The 19534-nt window shown below is 31.8% G+C and overlaps 1 protein-coding gene, 1 long non-coding RNA gene and 2 pseudogenes across 2 annotated transcripts; 1 reads left to right on the forward strand and 3 right to left on the reverse strand.

Moving 5' to 3' along the window:
- The first annotated feature begins 4490 nt into the window (after positions 1-4490).
- On the forward strand, positions 4491-4934 carry LOC114077310. The gene is made up of 3 exons (XR_003578494.1): positions 4491-4578; positions 4690-4755; positions 4861-4934. It is a non-coding gene; the product is annotated as an uncharacterized LOC114077310 (long non-coding RNA).
- Positions 4935-6977: 2043 nt separating this feature from the next.
- On the reverse strand, positions 6978-8321 carry LOC107019183 (annotated as a pseudogene).
- A 2306-nt stretch (positions 8322-10627) lies between these two features.
- Positions 10628-12484, reverse strand: LOC107019930. Its single transcript, XM_015220287.1, has 3 exons — positions 11381-12484; positions 11102-11281; positions 10628-11017 (listed from the first exon to the last, which is right to left on the reverse strand). The coding sequence occupies exons 1-3, from the start codon at positions 12482-12484 to the stop codon at positions 10628-10630; spliced, it is 1674 nt and encodes a 557-aa protein (XP_015075773.1).
- A 2863-nt stretch (positions 12485-15347) lies between these two features.
- On the reverse strand, positions 15348-16646 carry LOC107019184 (annotated as a pseudogene).
- Between the last annotated feature and the right edge of the window lie 2888 nt (positions 16647-19534).

Here is a 19534-nt window from a genome sequence, read left to right on the forward strand (position 1 = left end):
TATATATATATATATATATATATATTCTACTATCAGTTAATGTGATAGGCAATGTAAAACACGTACACTTAACTAGTTATATTAAGCGAGCATCAAATTGGCCCACAATCACCTTGTAATCAATGAAACATTCAGCTACCGCTTTCTTTGCAAGCAATTTTTGCAGAATCAAGGTTAAATTCCGTGGATAATGTAACGATGCTAATTAGCATGTAACTCAACGAAATTTCAGGCCATGTAACTTCATTAATGGGAAGCACTGGAGCAGATAGCAATAGCTTCCCTTGTTACAAGGAATAGATATAATTGGATATGCAATTTCATGCCAGCGGAGATCTGAAGGTGTTCGGGGAAGCAGAGAATATACGGTGGAAAGGTTTACTCCGAAAGGTCTTTAGCTAAATTTTAACCATGGTTTCGGGGGTGGTTTCCAATAGCAACCTAGTGTTCTACTCAGGAAGATTTTATATCCTTCTGTTGAGGTGTGACTATCTCATCTAAAAGTTTGGAGTCACTTATGACTCTAAGCGCATCGTATTACGACCAGGGGTAGTCTCAAATCGTGACTCAATAAGTTTTATTCCTTACAAGTATTTCATTCCCAAATCTTTTTTCACCTTTTTGGTAGGAAAACATGTGTTATGATACATTGTAAGTTTTAAATATACAGTTTTATCATAAAAGTCACTAATTAAGTTTGCTCGTAAAAACTATTTAATGGTTTTTTATTTTATTTATTTGTAAGGGTACTGTATGTTTACCTGACATAATTTATATCATGTTAGACTCTTTTAATAATAAATTTAGTTCAGTGATTTAATTGATACAAATATTTAAGTTGAGTGATTTTATTGAACTCCACATATTTACTATACCATGTTAAATTTCAAAAAATGAATACACACATACAAACATCAGAGAAAGACGAAGTTACTTTCTCTGTTTTTTTCTTAAATCCACACAAGTTGTGAAAGTGCTTATGTGGGGCCGGGCAGGGTAGATTGAAATTTTGAGGGTGGAGTCAAAACCCGTCCCGCCCCGCCCCATTGGCGGCCATTACAAATGTATCAGAATCAAACTTATCACAAAGAAGAACATTGACATCATCCTTATCCATGTCACATAATATAGAAGAAAACTAGCTTTTAGAGTGAATTCCTTTTTTAAACTAAAGAAATGAATAATTTCGTTTGTATCTAAATGAATTGAAAGTGTTTAGTCATTTACTACATGTGGAGATTGTTATTAGAATGAAAAGTAAGAACTTTTTTCTAAATTTGAATTGAAAGTGTTTAGTCATTATAAAAATACTTTATAATGCGTTCAGATACTTGAGTGAAATAAATTGTAATATGAGTGTTTAAGTAAAAGTTGTTCGCAAAGTAAGAGGTTATCGACATATTAGATATTTAAAATTGACTTCAAAATTACATGGATAAATGTGTACCTAAACTTCTCTATTTCTTTTTAACAAATGTTTGATTTATTTCATAATAGTAAATTTCTTAAATACATTATTATAGGAATAATTACATTTCTAACTTTACTTATCATATCCTTTGGTTTAATTTTAAAAGTGAGCCTAAATAAGAATAATAATAATTGTACATGACTAAGATAAACATAAAAGGAAAATTAATCACTAGTTCAACATATTTGGAAAAACTTCAAATGTGTTGTTCTCTCTAAACTAGTATAAATACCCACTCTTGTTAAGCTTATTTTCACTCACAAATGTCAATATTTCTCCTCTCTCACTCTAATAAAAAAGTTTTCACATTCTTCTTTTCCAGACTGGTGCTTCTTTGGAAGCTCATAATATTTTGAGAAATTCATGACATGATAGTGAAAGTGACACGATTGATGCGGATGAATCTGAAAGGTTTCAAATTAACAACTTGCCTTTCCCGATATAGTTGATATTTTGATCAATGCTAACACCAGTATTTCGTGTGAGTTGTGCCTAATTCCTAAAGAGAGGTATTGATAGGTTATCTAGTCGACATCGTGAATGTCGCGGAAGTACCATTAGAGATGGAAATAAATGGAGTAAGCCACCTAAACCTCCTAGGCATAGGTGTCTTATTTCATTTTTCTCTATCTCCAATGCTACTTCCACAACGTTCATGATGTCCACTAGACGGCCTATCAATACCTTTTCCAGGACTAAGGCACCGCTCACACAAAACACTAGCACTAGCATTTATTAAAATATTAGCTACATCAGAAATGGGAAGTTGTTGATCAAACCTTTAAAATTTCAGTTTCATCCTTATCAGTCATGTCACTATTTACTAATTAAATAGAAGTTTTAGTTCTCTCTTTTTTTTATGTGAAGGAAAATGACAAATTGATTTATGATTACTATTTAGTATTTAATTCATAAAATAGTTTATAACTTATTTAAGTAGTATAGGACAGTTCAACTTTAAATTTTGGACTTTCCCACTTTAGATATTTTTCTTATTATTTATTATTTATTTATGATAATATGATGATAAGTCAGGGAAATGAGGAGGTGTAGTTATGAAGTTTATTTTAAATGGAAAAATAATTTTCTAAAATGATTCTAAGAAAATAAATTAATAGGTAAGAGGTATTTTCGTAATTCAACTTTTAACATAGATTCTTTCAACTGTTAGTAATACTAGTCCACGGAACGTGCATTGCACGTTTGTCCCCTAATTTCCATTAGGAAAACAAATTTATATTATTGAATATATTATAGTGGAGCGTACATATATTCATTGCTAAGTTAAAAGATAAGTCCTTTTGTATGTAATTTGACATAAGAATATAACTATTCACAATATAGGATGAAAATCTTATGTTAGATATTGGAGGTTTGATATTCTTAAAGCTTTATGAAGATAAATCTTTTATTATATAAGAGGAATTAAAAATATATTTTAATTACGAAATGTAAGTTTAATAATCAAAAACAAAATTGGATATAAAAAAGATACGTATAAAGAAAATCATTACAAAATATCTAGGTGTGTAACATCACATTTATAGAAAAAATTATAAGTTCAAACGGAAAAGAAAGAAAAGTAGATGAAGACATGACATCCATAATAAGAGACATCACATTAAAATATATTGACAATAATATTGTCATATTAATTGAATTACATTTTGTTAGAAGTCGACTTGTAATAGACAAAATGTTTCATATGTATAAAAAACTAAATCATAAAAAAAAAATAGAAAAGAAAGCATGGCTGTGTTAAAAATACACATACATTATATTTCTTGAACTATATATTAAAAAATCTGTATATAAAAAAATTAAATATGAATTAAACTACAATAAAATTCAGTGTAACATTTGCACTAATTTTTACTTTACATTATATTTTATTTTATTTTTACTTGTGCACTAATTTTTGTGCTTGTATGTAATAGTTAAGTACGTGAATTTTTATAAAATTTGAGATTACATATAAAAAAGTATATGCATGTTGTTTAAAAAGATAAATGATTAACAAACAACGGAAAATACCTAGGTCAAAGGAGCCTTAGAGTAGGTAAATCCCTATTTACCGATTTTCGTGTGCGATAATCCATGAATTTTTGGTGATCCATAATATTGGATGTTTTTGCCAAAACTTTTTATGGACGTCCGTTAAGACCATAGTAATGGAGATAGTTGGTCGCACCGTCCCATTTTGAAATTCAAACGAGTCCAGAGCAGGTAACCCTTTATTTTACCAATTTTTGTGTGCAGTCTATGAATTTTTGGTAATCTGTAATTCCATATTTTTTTTTGCTAATTTTTCATAGACGTTCGTTAAGACCGTAGAAATGGAGCTAGGTTGTCCCCACAAGTCAACTGGTCCATTTTAAAGGTCAAACGAGCCTAGAGCAGGTAAACCCTCATTTTATCGATTTTTGTGTGCTATAGTCCATGAATTTTTGGTGATCTAGAATTCCAGATTCTTTTTTGCCAGAATTTATTGTGGACGTCCGTTAAGAATTTAGGAACGGAGAAAGTTGGTCCCCACAGGCAAATCGGTCAATTTTCATGGTCAAACGAGTCCATAAGTAAGTAAACCCCCTATTTTGCATATTTTCATACGCTATAATATATGGATTTTTGGTGATCCGAAATTCCATATTTTTTTACCAAAAATAGATATCCATTAAAACATTAACAATGGAACCAGTTGGTCCCCATGGGCAAACTAGCTCATTTCAAAGTCAAACGATCCCCAGAGGTAAACCCCCATTTTGTCGATTTTCGTGTGCAATAGTTCGTGGATTTTTGGTGATTTAGAATATTGGATTTGTCTTTGCTGAAATTTTTTATGAACGTCCGTTAAAACCTCAGAAATGGATCCAGTTGGTCCCCATGGAAAAACTGGCTCATTTTCAAAGTCAAACAATCCTTAGAGCAGGTAAACCACATTTTGTCGATTTTCGTGTGCTATAATCCATGGATTTTTAGTGATTCAGAATTTTGAATTTTTTCTGTCAAATTTTTTCAAGGACATTTGGTAAGACCTTAGAATTGGAAACAAGTTGTCTCCACGGGTAAATCGGCTCATTTTCAAGGTCAAACATGCACCAGAGCAGGTAAACCCCAATTTTTGCCGATTTCGTGTGTTATAGTCCATTGATTTTTTGTGATATGGAATTCTGGATTTTTTTTTCAAAATTTTTCATTGACGTCCGTTAAAACCTTAGAAATGGATTCAGTTGGTCCTTCGGGCAAACCAACCTATTCTCAAGGTCAAACGAGCCCTATAATAGGTAAACCCCATTTTGCCGATTTTTGTGTGCTATAGTCCATGAATTTTTGGTGATCTAAAATTTCAGATCATTTTTTGTTGAAATTTGTTGTGGACATTTGTTAAGACCTTAGAAATGGAGCAATTTGGTCTCTACGGGAAAACCAACCCATTTTCAAGGTCGAATTAGGCCAAGAGCAGGTAAACCTCAATTTTGCCGATTTTCATGTGCTATAGTCCATGGATTTTTTATGTTCCAGAATTTTGAATTATATTTTGTAAAACTTTTTCATGGATATACGTTAAGAACTTAGAAATGGAGCCAGTTGATCCAGACTGGCAAACCAACCCATTTTCAAGGTCATTTGAGCCAAAGCAGGTAAATCCTTATTTTGCCAATTTTCGTGTGCTATCCATGATTTTTCGCGATCTTGTATTCTAGATTTTTTTACTGAAATTTTTTCATGGACGTTTGTTAAGACCTTAGATATAAAGCCAGTTGGTGTCCATTGGAAAACCAACCCATTTTCAAGGACAAACGAGCCATCGAGCAGGTAAATCCCTATTTTGTCAATTTTCGTATGCTATAGTCCATGGATTTCTTCTGGTGATCTGGAACTCTGACTTGATTTTGTAAATTTTCTTATGAACATCCATTAAGAACTTAGATTTGGATCCAATTGGTACCAATGGGAATACTGACCCATTTTCAAGATCAAACGAGCCCCAGAGCAGGTAAATCCCCAATTTTATCGATTTTCGTGTGTTATAGTCCATGAATTTTTGGTGATACTTAAATTCGATGTGATTTTTTCCAAAATTGTTCATGGATGTCTGTAAGACCTTAATTATGGAGCTAGTTGGTCCCAACGGGCAAACCTGCTCATTTTCAAGGTCAAACGAGCCTAGAGTAGGTAAACCCCTCATTTTTTCAAGATTCATGTGCTATAGTCAATAGATTTTCGGTGATCCGAAATTTCCACGTGATTTTTGCCAAACTTTTTCATGGACGTCAGTTAAGACCATTATAGATTATGACTCCAGAAAGCTTAAAATTCACAAGCGGAATTACTCGACCCATGATCTAGAGTTGGCTGCCATAGTATTTGCTTTAAAAATATGGCGTAATTATCTTTATGGTGTTCATGTGAATGTGTTCACCGATCACAAAAGTCTTTAGTATTGAGTAGATTGTCTATAGGTAGTATCGATCAATTTGAGGAAGATAAGAAAGAGTTAGCAAAAGATGTGCATAGACTTCTACGATTAAGAGTTCGACTAATGGATTCCACAGAATGAGGAGTAATGAATGGGGCTGAATCATCCATGTTAAATTCTTTTAAGGATAAATTTGGTTAAGTGATTTAATTGATATAAATATCAAAGTTGAGTACTTTTATTGAACTCCACATATTTACTATGCCATGTTATATTTGCAAAGTCACTTTTCTGTTTTCCATAAATCCACATAAGTTGTGAAAGTGCTTATGTGGGGCAGGGCGGGGTAGATTGAAATTTTGCGGATGGAGACAAAACCCGCCCCACTCCACCCCGCCCTGCCCCGTCCCATTTCCATCCCTACACACAACAAACCAAAGATACTACAGAAAGCAAGTTTTGAATGTTTTCAACCTTGCAAAGTGACTGTGCGGTGTTGTACCATCACAAAGCAAGTTTTGAATGTTTCAGCTAGTTGAAGAATGAAGTCAAGTATAATTGGATAAGAAAATTGAATTGAGATCACTAACGACAGATAGAAGTTGAAGGTAGAACATGTTTGGTACCTTGCCAGAAAATCGAATTGAGATTACTAATGACAGATAGAAGTTGAAAGTAGAACATGTTTGGTGCCTCGCCTGAAAAATCCTAGAATCCTTGATTCCTTGTGTACATACAAGTATTTTATCCTCAGAGAGTATATCGTAAAGTCGACCTCATCTCCCCATTTCACTTTCGTTTAAAATTTTGAGAAAACGACGACATATACCACTATATTGAAAAGGCTGCAAGCTCTAACCATTTTACCAATTTCTACAGCAAGCATACTCTTTATTCCAAAGTAAAATCTACCATCATTAGTAAAGTATGCTTAATATATCATATATAGTAAAATACCAGTTTAAGGAAGAATCACCAGTTTCATGTAAGTCATATAGATCCGATTAAACATCGAAAAATGCAGTAGATCCGAGTACTGTAAAGCTTTTCAATGCACTGTGCCAAGACATGTACTCACTATGGCTGTTAACGTTTGGTACCGTCTCTGTTCCAACCTTCCAGCTCATTGATTAGGACCTAAAAATTCATAACATAAGTGAAGATGGGAAATAATTAAGGTGGAAAAAAAGTCTTTATAATATTGCAGAATACTTGTATAAAGTCATGTTTTCGAGCATCTGAATTCACTGTCACCACCAAGGTCCGCAGATGGAAGTAAGCTAAAAATTGAGCAAGAAATGATTCATATCTTGGTTTCAATGAACATTGTATTACCAAATTTATGCGCTTGATACAAAGTGGTTCAAGGTTGCTTTGAAATGTTACTTCCTTCATAATCAATGAAAAATAATATATGGAAGCGGACATATCAATTTTGGTGAAGGCTGAATTACACAAGTGAAACTCGACGAGATTTTGAGCTTTTACTTAAGTTTTTCAATTTTTTTTGCGAGTATTGACATGAAGCTTTTCGAGATAATTGAGATGGGGGACTGTGAAGTCAATAAGGTTGTCACAATATCAAAGTTAACTCAAAAAGGTAAGGATATATGGGTATAAAATTGGAGAAGGTACGCGAAAAAATGCAAACAGAATGAAAACATAACTCTTTCAATGAAGGATTACATTAAATTCTCGAATAACATGCATGTAACAATTTCCTTTTATATGGGGAACCGTTAAAAATCTGGAATCTAATATTTTGGGAGATGCACAATACCTAAAATTAGGTGGTATGAACAAATAGAGCTCTTTGAAACTGATGTTGTCCGCAGCAAGTTTAATAAATGGATCGACAAGGTAGAGATCTGTGTCGGAGCATACACAGGATGCGTGAGAGTACAAGTGAGAGCAGCTGCAGTATCCACACGTTATATTTTCAGAACGTGTTTGGACTAAAATGAGATTGTCGTCCAAGGATTTTATTATTGGACTAAAATGGTGTCAAATAATAAAATCATTGGACGACAATCTCAATTTAGTGCAAACACATTCTGCAAAGATATCGTGTGGATTCTGCAGACAACAATCAGTTTCAAAGAGCTTTATTCGTTCATACCACCTAATTTTTTTATTGTTGTGCGTCTCCTGAAATTTTAAAAGGAAATTGCAACATGAATGTTATTCGACAACTTAATGTAATCCGTTTATGTTAGCATTTTTTCGCGCTCATTCTCCAATTTAGATTCATCAGATCAGGAAAAATAACAATGAGCCATCACAAAGAAATTGGTATGATTTGATCTTAACATTTCATCAACCTCTAACGCATAATAACTCCCGTAAGAGAGGTAAAAAAGGGTCCACCATCACCTTGTAAGCAATGTAACACTCTACTGTTTTCGTTGCAAGCAATTTCTGCAGACTCATTGCTAACATGTACTTGTGAGCATTAAGACTATGTAACTTCATTAACGGTAGCATATCAAGTCTAGTTTTCGTACAAGTAGCTAAATTGTCGAGACCTGTGAGCATTTGGACTAGATGACTTTAATTTATGCAAGAAATTATACAACAACTTCCTGGTGTATCAAAGATCCCGACACTTTAGCTACTCTTTAAAAAATAGACTTGATATGCTTCCGATAAATGAAGTTACATGGCCTGAAATTGCTCTGTGGTACATGCTAATTAGCGTCGTTACGTTATCCATGGAATTTAACCTTGAGACTGCAGAAAATTGCTTGCAAAGAAAGAAGCAGAGTGTTTCATTGATAACAATGAAATGGTGGGCTTATTTGTAGCTCTCTTAATATAACTAGTCAAAGTACATGCATATATATCACGTTAATTAATAATAAATAGCTTCTCATAACGGTAGATAGATGTTTGATGCATACAATTTATAAGTTCTGAAAGACCTCATCAGTTTGCTACATATGCAAATGATATAAACACACGATAATTATCATGTCAATTATTTTTATTATTATACACATTTACATCTTCTTTTTAACCTTGGAGAAGTGCGGTACATATGAGTTATGAAGAGAAAAGAATAATACTATTTAATGATTCTTTTTTTTTCGATAAAATTTCTCTTTGAATAATTAATATAAAGGCATACCTAATATAAATTGAGTAACACAAACTTTTCACAATGACTTATTATAGATATATGATCGATTTGAGAAATGAATGTTTCAGCACATAAATAATAGACTAATAAGTTCAATAGGTTATACATATAAACAAAAAGTTAAATAAAAATACAACCTCAAATAACTATATTTGATTTTTCTCATTTAGTTATTCGTCTCTCTACTCATAAATAATAATCTCGAAAATATATTTATACTAAAGTAGGACACTCTATCGAGAACCAAATAAGCATATCAAATTAATTGATTAATCTTTCATTATGAGTTTCATCAATAACTAAGAAATATAGTAGAACATGAACTGTACATCACTAATTTCTTCATGTAGGACACAAGATATTCCAATAGAAAAACAAAATCATAACCAAGTATATCAAAATATAAAAAAAGGACTTATAAAATACTTAGGCTAGCCAAGGAGGATCAGATAAAAACAAAAGAAAATTACTGCACATAAAAAACGATTAGCAAGATTAATTTGTTGCATGATTATTATCTCTCATCCTCTGCTTATCATTTACATGAAGACCATGCTAGGCATTTTATACCAGTAGCTAGGATGAGCATTGCGAGATATATAAAATAAATTTGCATTAAATTAGTTCAATGAATTTAGTCCATATTAAATTTATTTTCTGGATTACTCTTCAAATACTCTTGATTTTTACAGCAAAAGAAAAATTGATTATTAATGTAAATTTGATTCATGTACAGAATTAAATGAGTAATTTATTAAATTATTCAATACAAATCCTCTAAAATCTTTCTTTTAAATTGCAATGGAAAACTGTTAATTAATGTAAACCTCATTATAGTAATTACTATTTGAGTACTACGTTTTTCTTTAAATTTGATATATATAATGAAGAAGACAACTTCTTGAAGGATATGTAATTCAATATTTATTACATTTGACAGAGCAATTTTTTTACTATATACTATTTAATTATATTTGTATAGCACTTTGTTATAATTGTTTTAATGTAAGGATAAAATGAAAATTCAACTTTGAGTTTTGAACACACCCTAGTATCATACTGCTAATATTTACCCCTCCGTTTAACAATAAAAATAACACATCTTGTGAAATTCCAAAAAAATGGAGTGTCGAGATGATAGAGTGTAAGTTCAATATGTGTCAACCCTATTAACAAACTTATTGTGGACAAATCTCTCTTTTAATCAAAAGCGGCAGTAAAAATCCATCACTTAGATTTACATATATAGTAAGATATACCAGTTTAAGAAAAAAAAACCACTTTCATGGATCAAATATTCAAGGAGGACTAAATCATACAGATCCGATGAAACATCGATAAATTTTACAAAAATACAATAGGGATGATTAAGTTCATAACTAATATTGCCATACTAAAGTACAATACATTAATAAAAAAAACCCTAATAAATTTGGCTCCGTCTGTAAGTTACACACCAATATTGTACCGCACCAACATAGAACTAATCTTGCATAGTTGCGATTACGATTCAGTTATGCCTGCATTAATTTTACAACCTTATTCATTAATTCAGATATGTATAAAAATAACTAAACAAATGTTTGTTATGAGATGATTACCACTCAAACTCCAAGTTAATCTGATGAGCGCCTTCTCTTGTAACTGTAGAAAGGTTGGGTAAGACTATGGACAATAAGCACTGTTGTTCCCTTCCTTCCTCAGACCCCGCACATATTGTGGGATTATCACATCGGGCTTCCCTTTCTTGTCTTGTAATTGTAGAAATGTTGGGTAAGTCTAGTAATAGCCCCTTATGGCTCGACCCTTCCCCTAACCCTGCACATAGTGTGGGATTAACACATCGGGATTCCCTTTCATGTAGTGCAAATGCAGTTGATCCAAGGATTGTAAAGCTTTTCAATGCTTTGTGCCAAGACATGTACTCACTACGTTTGTAACGTTTGGTACCGTCTTTGTTCCAACCTTCCAGCTCATTCATTAGGACCTACAAATTCATAACAAAAGTGTACAGAAAGAGAAGTGAAGATGGGAAATTATATACTCTCATTATAATATTGCATAATAATACCCGTATAAAGTCATGTTTTCGGGCATCTGCCTTCACTGTCACCACCAAGCTCCGCGGATGGAAGTAAGCAAAAAATTCAGCAAGAAATGATTCATATCTCGGTTTGAATGAATATTGTATCACCAAATCTATGCGCTTGATACAAAGTGGTTGAAGGCTGCTTTGAAATGTTACTTCTTCCTTCATAGAGAAGGAAAAATTTACAACATGAAAGGAAATTGAATAGGAAAATAATTTGCTCTCAAATTGTTGGAAAATACTAAAGATGCAAGTACATACCTTTGCTCGAGCTGTGTTAGTTTCTAAGGACAACGTGATATTTTCACCCAAATTTTCAGCGAAAGTTCTCAACTCAAGCAAGTTATTGGTTGCACAAGCATCCATCTCAATTTCCATTTGCCTTGATCCCATTATGGGACGCGGAGTTTGGAAGTTAAAGCTATATAGAACATTGAACAATTGTAAATTAGGAGTAGCTATAAATGCTTCGCGCAAGTCAATGGTGTTATTCAATGTCAAACACTCCAATTGAGGACTCACAATCTTGATTTTTTTCAATCCTCCACATAATATAAGACATAAGGATTTTAGAAATGGGAATGTTGAGAAAAAATCACGAGGAAACGAGTCGGGAACATTTATAGAATCTATATGGAGGACTTGTAGTTTAGTAGACGCGAACAAATCAAGTTTGGTAAAGGTTGGACAATACAAGTGAAACTCGAGGAGATTTTGAGCTTTTACTTCAAGTTTTTTAATTTTTTTGCTACTATTAACATGAACCTTTTCTAGATAATTGAGATGGGGGACTGTGAACTCAACAAGGTTGTCACAATTTATCAAAGTTAACTCAACGAGGAGAGGACATTTGGGTGCAAAACTAGAGAAGGTGCGCGAAAAAATGCAAACAGAATGAAAATACAACTCCTTCAATGAAGGCATTACATTAAATTCTCGAATAAGATTCATGTTGCAATTTCCTTTTATATGGAGAACGGTTAAAAATCTGGAATCTAAAATTCCGAGAGACGCACAATACCTAAAATTAGGTGGTACGGACAAATATAACTCTTTGAAACTGATTTTGTCTGAAGCAAGTTTAATAACTGGATCGACATGATAGAGATCTGTGTCGGAGCATACACAAGATTCATAAGGGTATATATGAGAGAAGCCACAGTATCCACAAGTTATCTTTTCAGATTTTGTTTGCACTAAACTGAGATCGTCGTCTAATGATTCTATCATTTGAAGCCATTTTTTGGAAACAAGAGAAACATTTGGCCTTTGTTTCAAAGTTACACGAGACAAAATTTCTTGGATGATGTCCTCTGTAAACTCTGAAAATATTTGATCACAATCAGAAAGAGTATTGGCAGCCATTTACAAACAATTCATAAATATATAGACATAACAATTGTGTTTGTAAAGAACAACATAAAAAAAGTATAATCAGAAACTTTCTGCTAACCCAAGATTGTCTAACAAAGAATCAAAAACTCAATTAAAGAAGAGAAAACTAGAATGGAAATAGTATATTTTTGGATTAAAAAACCTTTTTTTAGAAGAAGACTGTTTGATTTGAGTTGTTTACAGATGGCTAAGATCCCTATTTATAATTATGTAAAGATGATTCTAGAAACTGAGTACTGAGACTCTTCTTATCTTTCTTTTTTGAAGTAAAAATATCTAAGATATTTTTTGTACAGAACTCTAGAACGTTCTACTGATTAAATATCTATGATATTTTTATACAGAATTCTAAAAAAATTTCCAATTTAAATATCTTAGATATTTTTGTACCTCACTCTACAAAATTCTAGAATATTCTACTATACAAAATTCTAGAGATCTACTTTAATTTTTCAAATATCAAATATTTCCCCTCGCTCACTCACACAAAGGAAATGCCCTTTTTTTTTTAGTTCTCAACAATGGGAGGTCATTCATCAGGTTATTCATGGACCCTTCAAGATTATAACAAATGTATGTTCAACATCGTGAAAGTGGCATTGGGACGGAGACAAATGGAATATGACACCGGGGCTTCCTATGCCTGGGCGAGATTTTCAGCCAACCTTACTACAATTACAAGAGAAGGCGCTCATCAAATTAACTTGGAATTTTAATGGTAATTAATTGTCTCATAACAACATTCGTATTTCATATACGGACAATCTCAGTTTCGTCTGGCATCAGGTCAAAGTTTGTTTAATATTTAGAAATTCAAGAATGACTAGATGACAACTTAAAATAACATATATGGTGTGAATAGCAAGAATAACTAGATGACAACTTAAAATACTCACATATATGGTGTGAGTATATGGTGACAAAGTTTCTTGAGCAACAATAACTAGATGACAATTTAAAATAACATATATGGTGTGAATATATGGAGAGAAAATTTCGTGAACAAGAATAACTAGATGACAACTTAAAATAACTAGATGAAGCACAATCTTTGTTACACATGTTTTGTAATCAAAATATTCTGTCTTTTATTGCAATATATATACATATATATATATTATATATATAACGCTCTTTATTAATGTATACATTTCTTATCGCTAAAAGTTATTTTTATTCTAATGAAGAATTAAGAATCATAATTTGAACTTATAAGAATCTCAATAATGTCATTAATTTTAAATATGCAAATGAACTTCTATTTTGTCAGGCAAATATCTAATCTAACTTTTCAAATGTTTATGGAAGTAGTAATTGATTATGGTGTATTAATTTAGAACATGCTAATATAACAGAAACATCTAACCTTTCATGAGCTATTCTTTTTAATAAGGTAAATGATTTTATTCATGTGGTATTCTTGCTTTTGTTATCTATTACCACCTGATGTTTATTATGATTGCACTATTTTCTTGATGTTATTGTTCTTCACTTGTATGATCTGTAATGCTTTCCTATTAGTTATCATGTTTTCTTTAAAGTCGTTTTTTTTATTAAAAAAAATTTACATAAATATACTATATTAAGAAAATACTTACCATTTTGAGCAATAATATTTTTTTTCATTTGATTACTTCTAATACATTTATAATACAGTTTTAATACACATTACAAAAAACAATTAATTATTCACATATAATACATTTTTTGTTGATGATCAATATATTTATCACACATTTTAATACACTTATAATACAATGTGTCAATTTTTTACAAAAACAAGCATAATATATTTTTTAAAATAGTTATAAATTGCATACATAATTCACTTTTAATATATATTGCAGATTTAACATAGTGTTGCTATAAATGATAATAAATAAAAAGTATCGCTAAGAATTAGTAATTATCTATTAAATGTATCATTCCAAGTAATTTTTCCTTTTTTTTCCCTTTTCATTACTCCTTTCTTTTTGTTTCACTTGAACCGAGAGTCTTTCAGAAATAGTTTCTTTATTTTCACGAGATAGGAACAAGATTGGCATATACTCTATCCTCTCCAGACCCCACTTTGTGGATTTTACTAGATATGTTATTATTGTTGTTCATCGAAGGTGCAAAAATATTAGCAGTATAGAAGCAAGAAGATATGTATATTTCCAAATCCAGACTAATATTAATTAATAAAAATATTTAATTATTTTTTTTGAATAGTCATAACGGTTACAACCTCTCAATTGTATCGTCATGCGTCCTGTTTATGCTCAGACACTAATCGCTATCATGTCGATCCATTTATTAAACTTGCTTCAGACAACATCAGTTTCACAGAGCTATATTTATCCATATCACCTAATTTTAGGTATTGTGCGTCTCCTGGAATTTTAGATTCTAGGTTTTTAACCGTTCTTCATATAAAATGAAATTGCGACATGAATCTTATTTGACAATTTAATGTAATGCCTTCATTGAAAGAGTTGTATTTTCATTCTGTTTGCATTTTTTCGCGTACCTTCACCAATTTTATACCCAACCGTCCTCTCCTTGTTCTGTTAACTTCGATAAATCGTGACAACCTTAACAAATTCATAGTCTCCCATCTAATTATCTCGAAAAGATTAAAATCAATACTCGCAAAAAAATTACAGAAATTAAAGTAAAAGCTCAAAATCTTCTAGTGAATTTCGCGTCTACTAATCTACAACTCCTCCATATAGATTGTACATATGTTCCTGACTCGTTTTCTCATGACATTTGTTCAACATTCCCATTTCTAAAATCCTTATGTCTTGTATTATGTAGAGGGTTGAAAAAAAATAAAGATTGTGAGTCCTCAATTGGAGTGTTTGACATTGAATAACATCATTGACTTGCGCGAAGCATTCATAGCTGCTTCTAATTTACATAAATTCAACCTAATATATAGCTTTAAGTTCAAAACCACGCGTCCCATAATGGGATCAAGGCAAATGGAAATTGAGATGGATGCTCGTGATATCAATAACTTGCTTGAATCAAGAATTTCAGCGAAAGTTCTCAACTCAAGCAAGTTATTGGTTGCACGAGCACCCATCTCAATTTCCATTTGCCTTGATCCCATCATGGGACGCGGAGTTTGGAATTTAAAGCTATATATAACGTTGAACAATTGTAAATTAGGAGTAGCTATAAATGCTTCGCGCAAGTCAATGATGTTATTCAATGTCAAACACTCCAATTGAGGACTCACAATCTTGATTTTTTTCAATGCTCCGCATAATATAAGACATAAAGATTTTAGAAATGGGAATGTTGAGAAAAAGTCATGAGGAAACGAGTCGGGAACATTTGTAGAATCTATAAGGAGGAGTTGTAGTTTAGTAGACGCGAACAAATCAAGTTTGGTAAAGGTTGGACAACACAAGTGAAACTCGAGGAGATTTTGAGCTTTTACTTCAAGTTTTTAAATTTTTTTGCGACTATTGACACGAACCTTTTCTAGATAATTGAGATGGGGGACGGTGAACTCAACAAGGTTGTCACAATTTATCAAAGTTAACTCAACAAGGAGAGGACATTTGGGTGCAAAACTGGAGAAGGTGCGCGAAAAAATGCAAACAGAATGAAAATACAACTCTTTCAATGAAGGCATTACATTAAATTTTCGAATAAGATTCATGTTGCAATTTCCTTTTATATGGAGAACGGTTAAAAATCTGGAATCTAAAATTCCGAGAGACGCACAATACCTAAAATTAGGTGGTATGGACAAATATAACTCTTTGAAACTAATTTTGTCTGAAGCAAGTTTAATAACTGGATCGACATGATAGAGATCTGTGTCGGAGCATACACAAGATTCATAAGGGTACATATGAGAGAAGCCACAGTATCCACAAGTTATGTTTTCAGATTTTGTTTGCACTAAACTGAGATCGTCGTTTAATGATTCTATCATTTGACGCCATTTTTTGGAAACAAGAGAAACATTTGGCCTTTGTTTCAAAGTTACACGAGACAAAATTTCATGGATGACGTCCTCTGTAAACTCTGAAAATATTTGATCACAATCAGAAAGAGTATTGGCAGCCATTACAAACAATTCATAAATATATAATTAGTTAGTATAAGCATTTAGTATTGTATTTTGAATAGACATAACTGTTTACATCCCCACTCTTTCGAAATAGGGCGAAACGTCGCGGCAACTCGAAAATGATTAATTGATTCAATTTTAACAAAGTTTAAAAATAAACAAGTTTTAAAAAGAGTCGCCACCTAATTTTAGGAAAACTAGGAAACCAATTATTAAAGAAAAGTCTACGAAACCAATTGATTCTAGGTAAGGGGTTCAAGTTATTCCGAAGGGAAGGGGTTAGGCACCCTTCGGAATCCACAAGTGTGGTTCCCGACTGAATTCATTTTTTTTTTCAAATTGAGGAAGAATATAAAATAATATACAGATATAATAAACATGCAATATACAAAATAAAACAAAATAATGATCGGCCTAAAGTTTGCCTAACGTCAATATTCACAAGATAATGAAATTAAACGTATGATTCGAACTTCATTCGAATGGCTTCAAGGAAGCAAGTTTTGGGTACCTGTAAAGACACTTAGTAAAAGAGTTAGTGTCAAATAAATAAAAATGAATAACTCAAATAATGACTTAAAAATAAAAATTTGTCTTATTAACATGGAAGGCCTTGGAAATCGACGGTAATTTCTTCATCGGCCAATTCCAACAACTAAAATTATATATAAACTGAATTAGATTTCCGTCTTTTAAAATGGAAAGGCCTCCAAAATCGACGGAGAGTTTTCTCATTGGCCAAATTTAACAATAAAAATATTAACTTTAATTAAATTTCCGTCTTTCAAAATGGAAAGGCCTCTAAACCCGACGGATAGATTTTTCATTGGCCCTTTTAACAAATATATTTAATATAACCTCAACATCAACAAAACATAACAAACTTATCCCAAGAGAATATGGAAATAACAACCAAACTAAAACAACATAATTAGAAATGGAAACAACAATAACGTAATATATAAAAATTAAAAATAACATTAAAATAGAATAATAACAAAACCCTGAAAAGTTAAGATAGCAAATAGTTGACTAACAATTTTAAAATAATAATAATAATAAATAAATAAACATCAAATCGTAAAATAATGCTAACATTAAAACTACAATAAACACAAATATTAATTGACTTTAGAACTACATTAAACTAAAAAAAAAAAAACAAGCTACATATAATAAACAGAAAACATAAAAGAGCTAGGAATTAAATAAAACAAGGCTAAGAAAAAATTTACCTGGTTCTGGGCGGCGAACCGGAACTACGAGTTTGAAGAAGACGACTCCACCTCCTCAACTCGAAAAACCACAAAAACACTTTAAAATTTTTGAACTATGGGAACCAAGAATTCTCAAAATTTTATGAGTATTCTTTTGTTTTCCCCTCCAAATCCTCTCCTAAAAATAGTGAATGAAGTGGGCTTATATAGAAACCCAAAAATCCTCAAAAAGGATGAAATACCGATGTGGGACTATTTGCAAAATTGAAAATTGTTTGAGAGACAATGTGGGAAGGCATTTTTTTTTTGTATTTGACTCAAAATGTATGAATTTTAAAATCATCGGACGAAAATTTGCTATTAAATAAATAAAGATTTAAAATCACGAATTTTTAAAATGTTAGGCCAAAATTGGGTGTCAACAATAACAATTGTGTTTGTAAAGAACAACATAAAAAAAAGTATAATCAGAAACTTTCTGCTAACCCAAGATTGTCTAACAAAGATTCAAAAACTCAATTAAAGAAGAGAAGACTAGAATGGAAATAGAGTATTTTTGGATTAAAAACCTTTTTTTAGAAGAAGACTGTTTGATTTGAATTGTTTACGGATGGCTGAGACCCCTATTTATAATTATGTAAAGATGATTCTAGAAACTGAGGACTGAGACTCTTCTTATCTTTATTTTCTGAAGTAAAAATATCTAAGATTTTTTTATTGTACAGAATTCTAGAACGTTCTACTGATTAAATATCTATGATATTTTTATACAGAATTCTAAAAAAAAATTCCAATTTAAATATCTTTGATATTTTTGTACCTCACTCTACAAAATTCTAGAATATTCTACTATACAAAATTCTAGAGATCTACTTTAATTTTTCAAATATCAAATATTTCCCCTCGCTCACTCACACAAAGGAAATGCCCTTTTTTTTTTAGTTCTCAACAATGGGAGGTCTTTCATGAGGTTATTCATGGACCCTTCAAGATTATAACGAATGTATGTTCAACATCGTGAAGTGGCATTGGGACGGAGACAAATGGAATATGACACCGGGGCTTCCTATGCCTGGGCGAGATTTTCAGCCAACCTTTCTACAATTACAAGAGAAGGCGCTCATCAAATTAGTCCTCCTTAAATAAATGAGTCATGAAATTGTTGATTCTTGCTTAAATTGGTATCTTACTATATTCATTAATGATGAACAAAAATTTAATTGATGGATTTTTACTTCCTCTTCTGATCGAAAGAGAGAATATATATTGATAGAACGTATATGGACTAATAGTCACTGAATCTGGTCCCTTGATAGAATAAAAGTGCAAGAATTAAATAATTCAAAGTAAAACAAACACGTACGAGAGGCTTATGTGGAAACCCCCTAAGCTTGTTCAATGGAGGAGAAAACCACAACCTGTCTCACAAGGTTTCAATTCAACTTCATTTCACTCAAGACAGAGCAAAGCCTTCAAATTACAAATCTCTTGTAAGCTAGGAATCAAACTCTTAATCCCCCCCCCCCTACTTGCCTACTGAACCAACTATCTCTAATCGATTTAGACTTCAAGAACCCAACATAACTAACTCTAGCTGAATTTTGCCGTGTTCTATATGAAAATTAATCTACTTCCTTTATAACTTAGGAATAAATCTTACAAGATCAACCTTTCTAGGAACAACTAAGAACAACGATAATTCTATCAGGTCCTCCGGATGTTCTTGAG

Source organism: Solanum pennellii, chromosome 5 (assembly GCF_001406875.1).
Source record: "Solanum pennellii chromosome 5, SPENNV200".
Lineage (NCBI taxonomy): Eukaryota > Viridiplantae > Streptophyta > Magnoliopsida > Solanales > Solanaceae > Solanum > Solanum pennellii.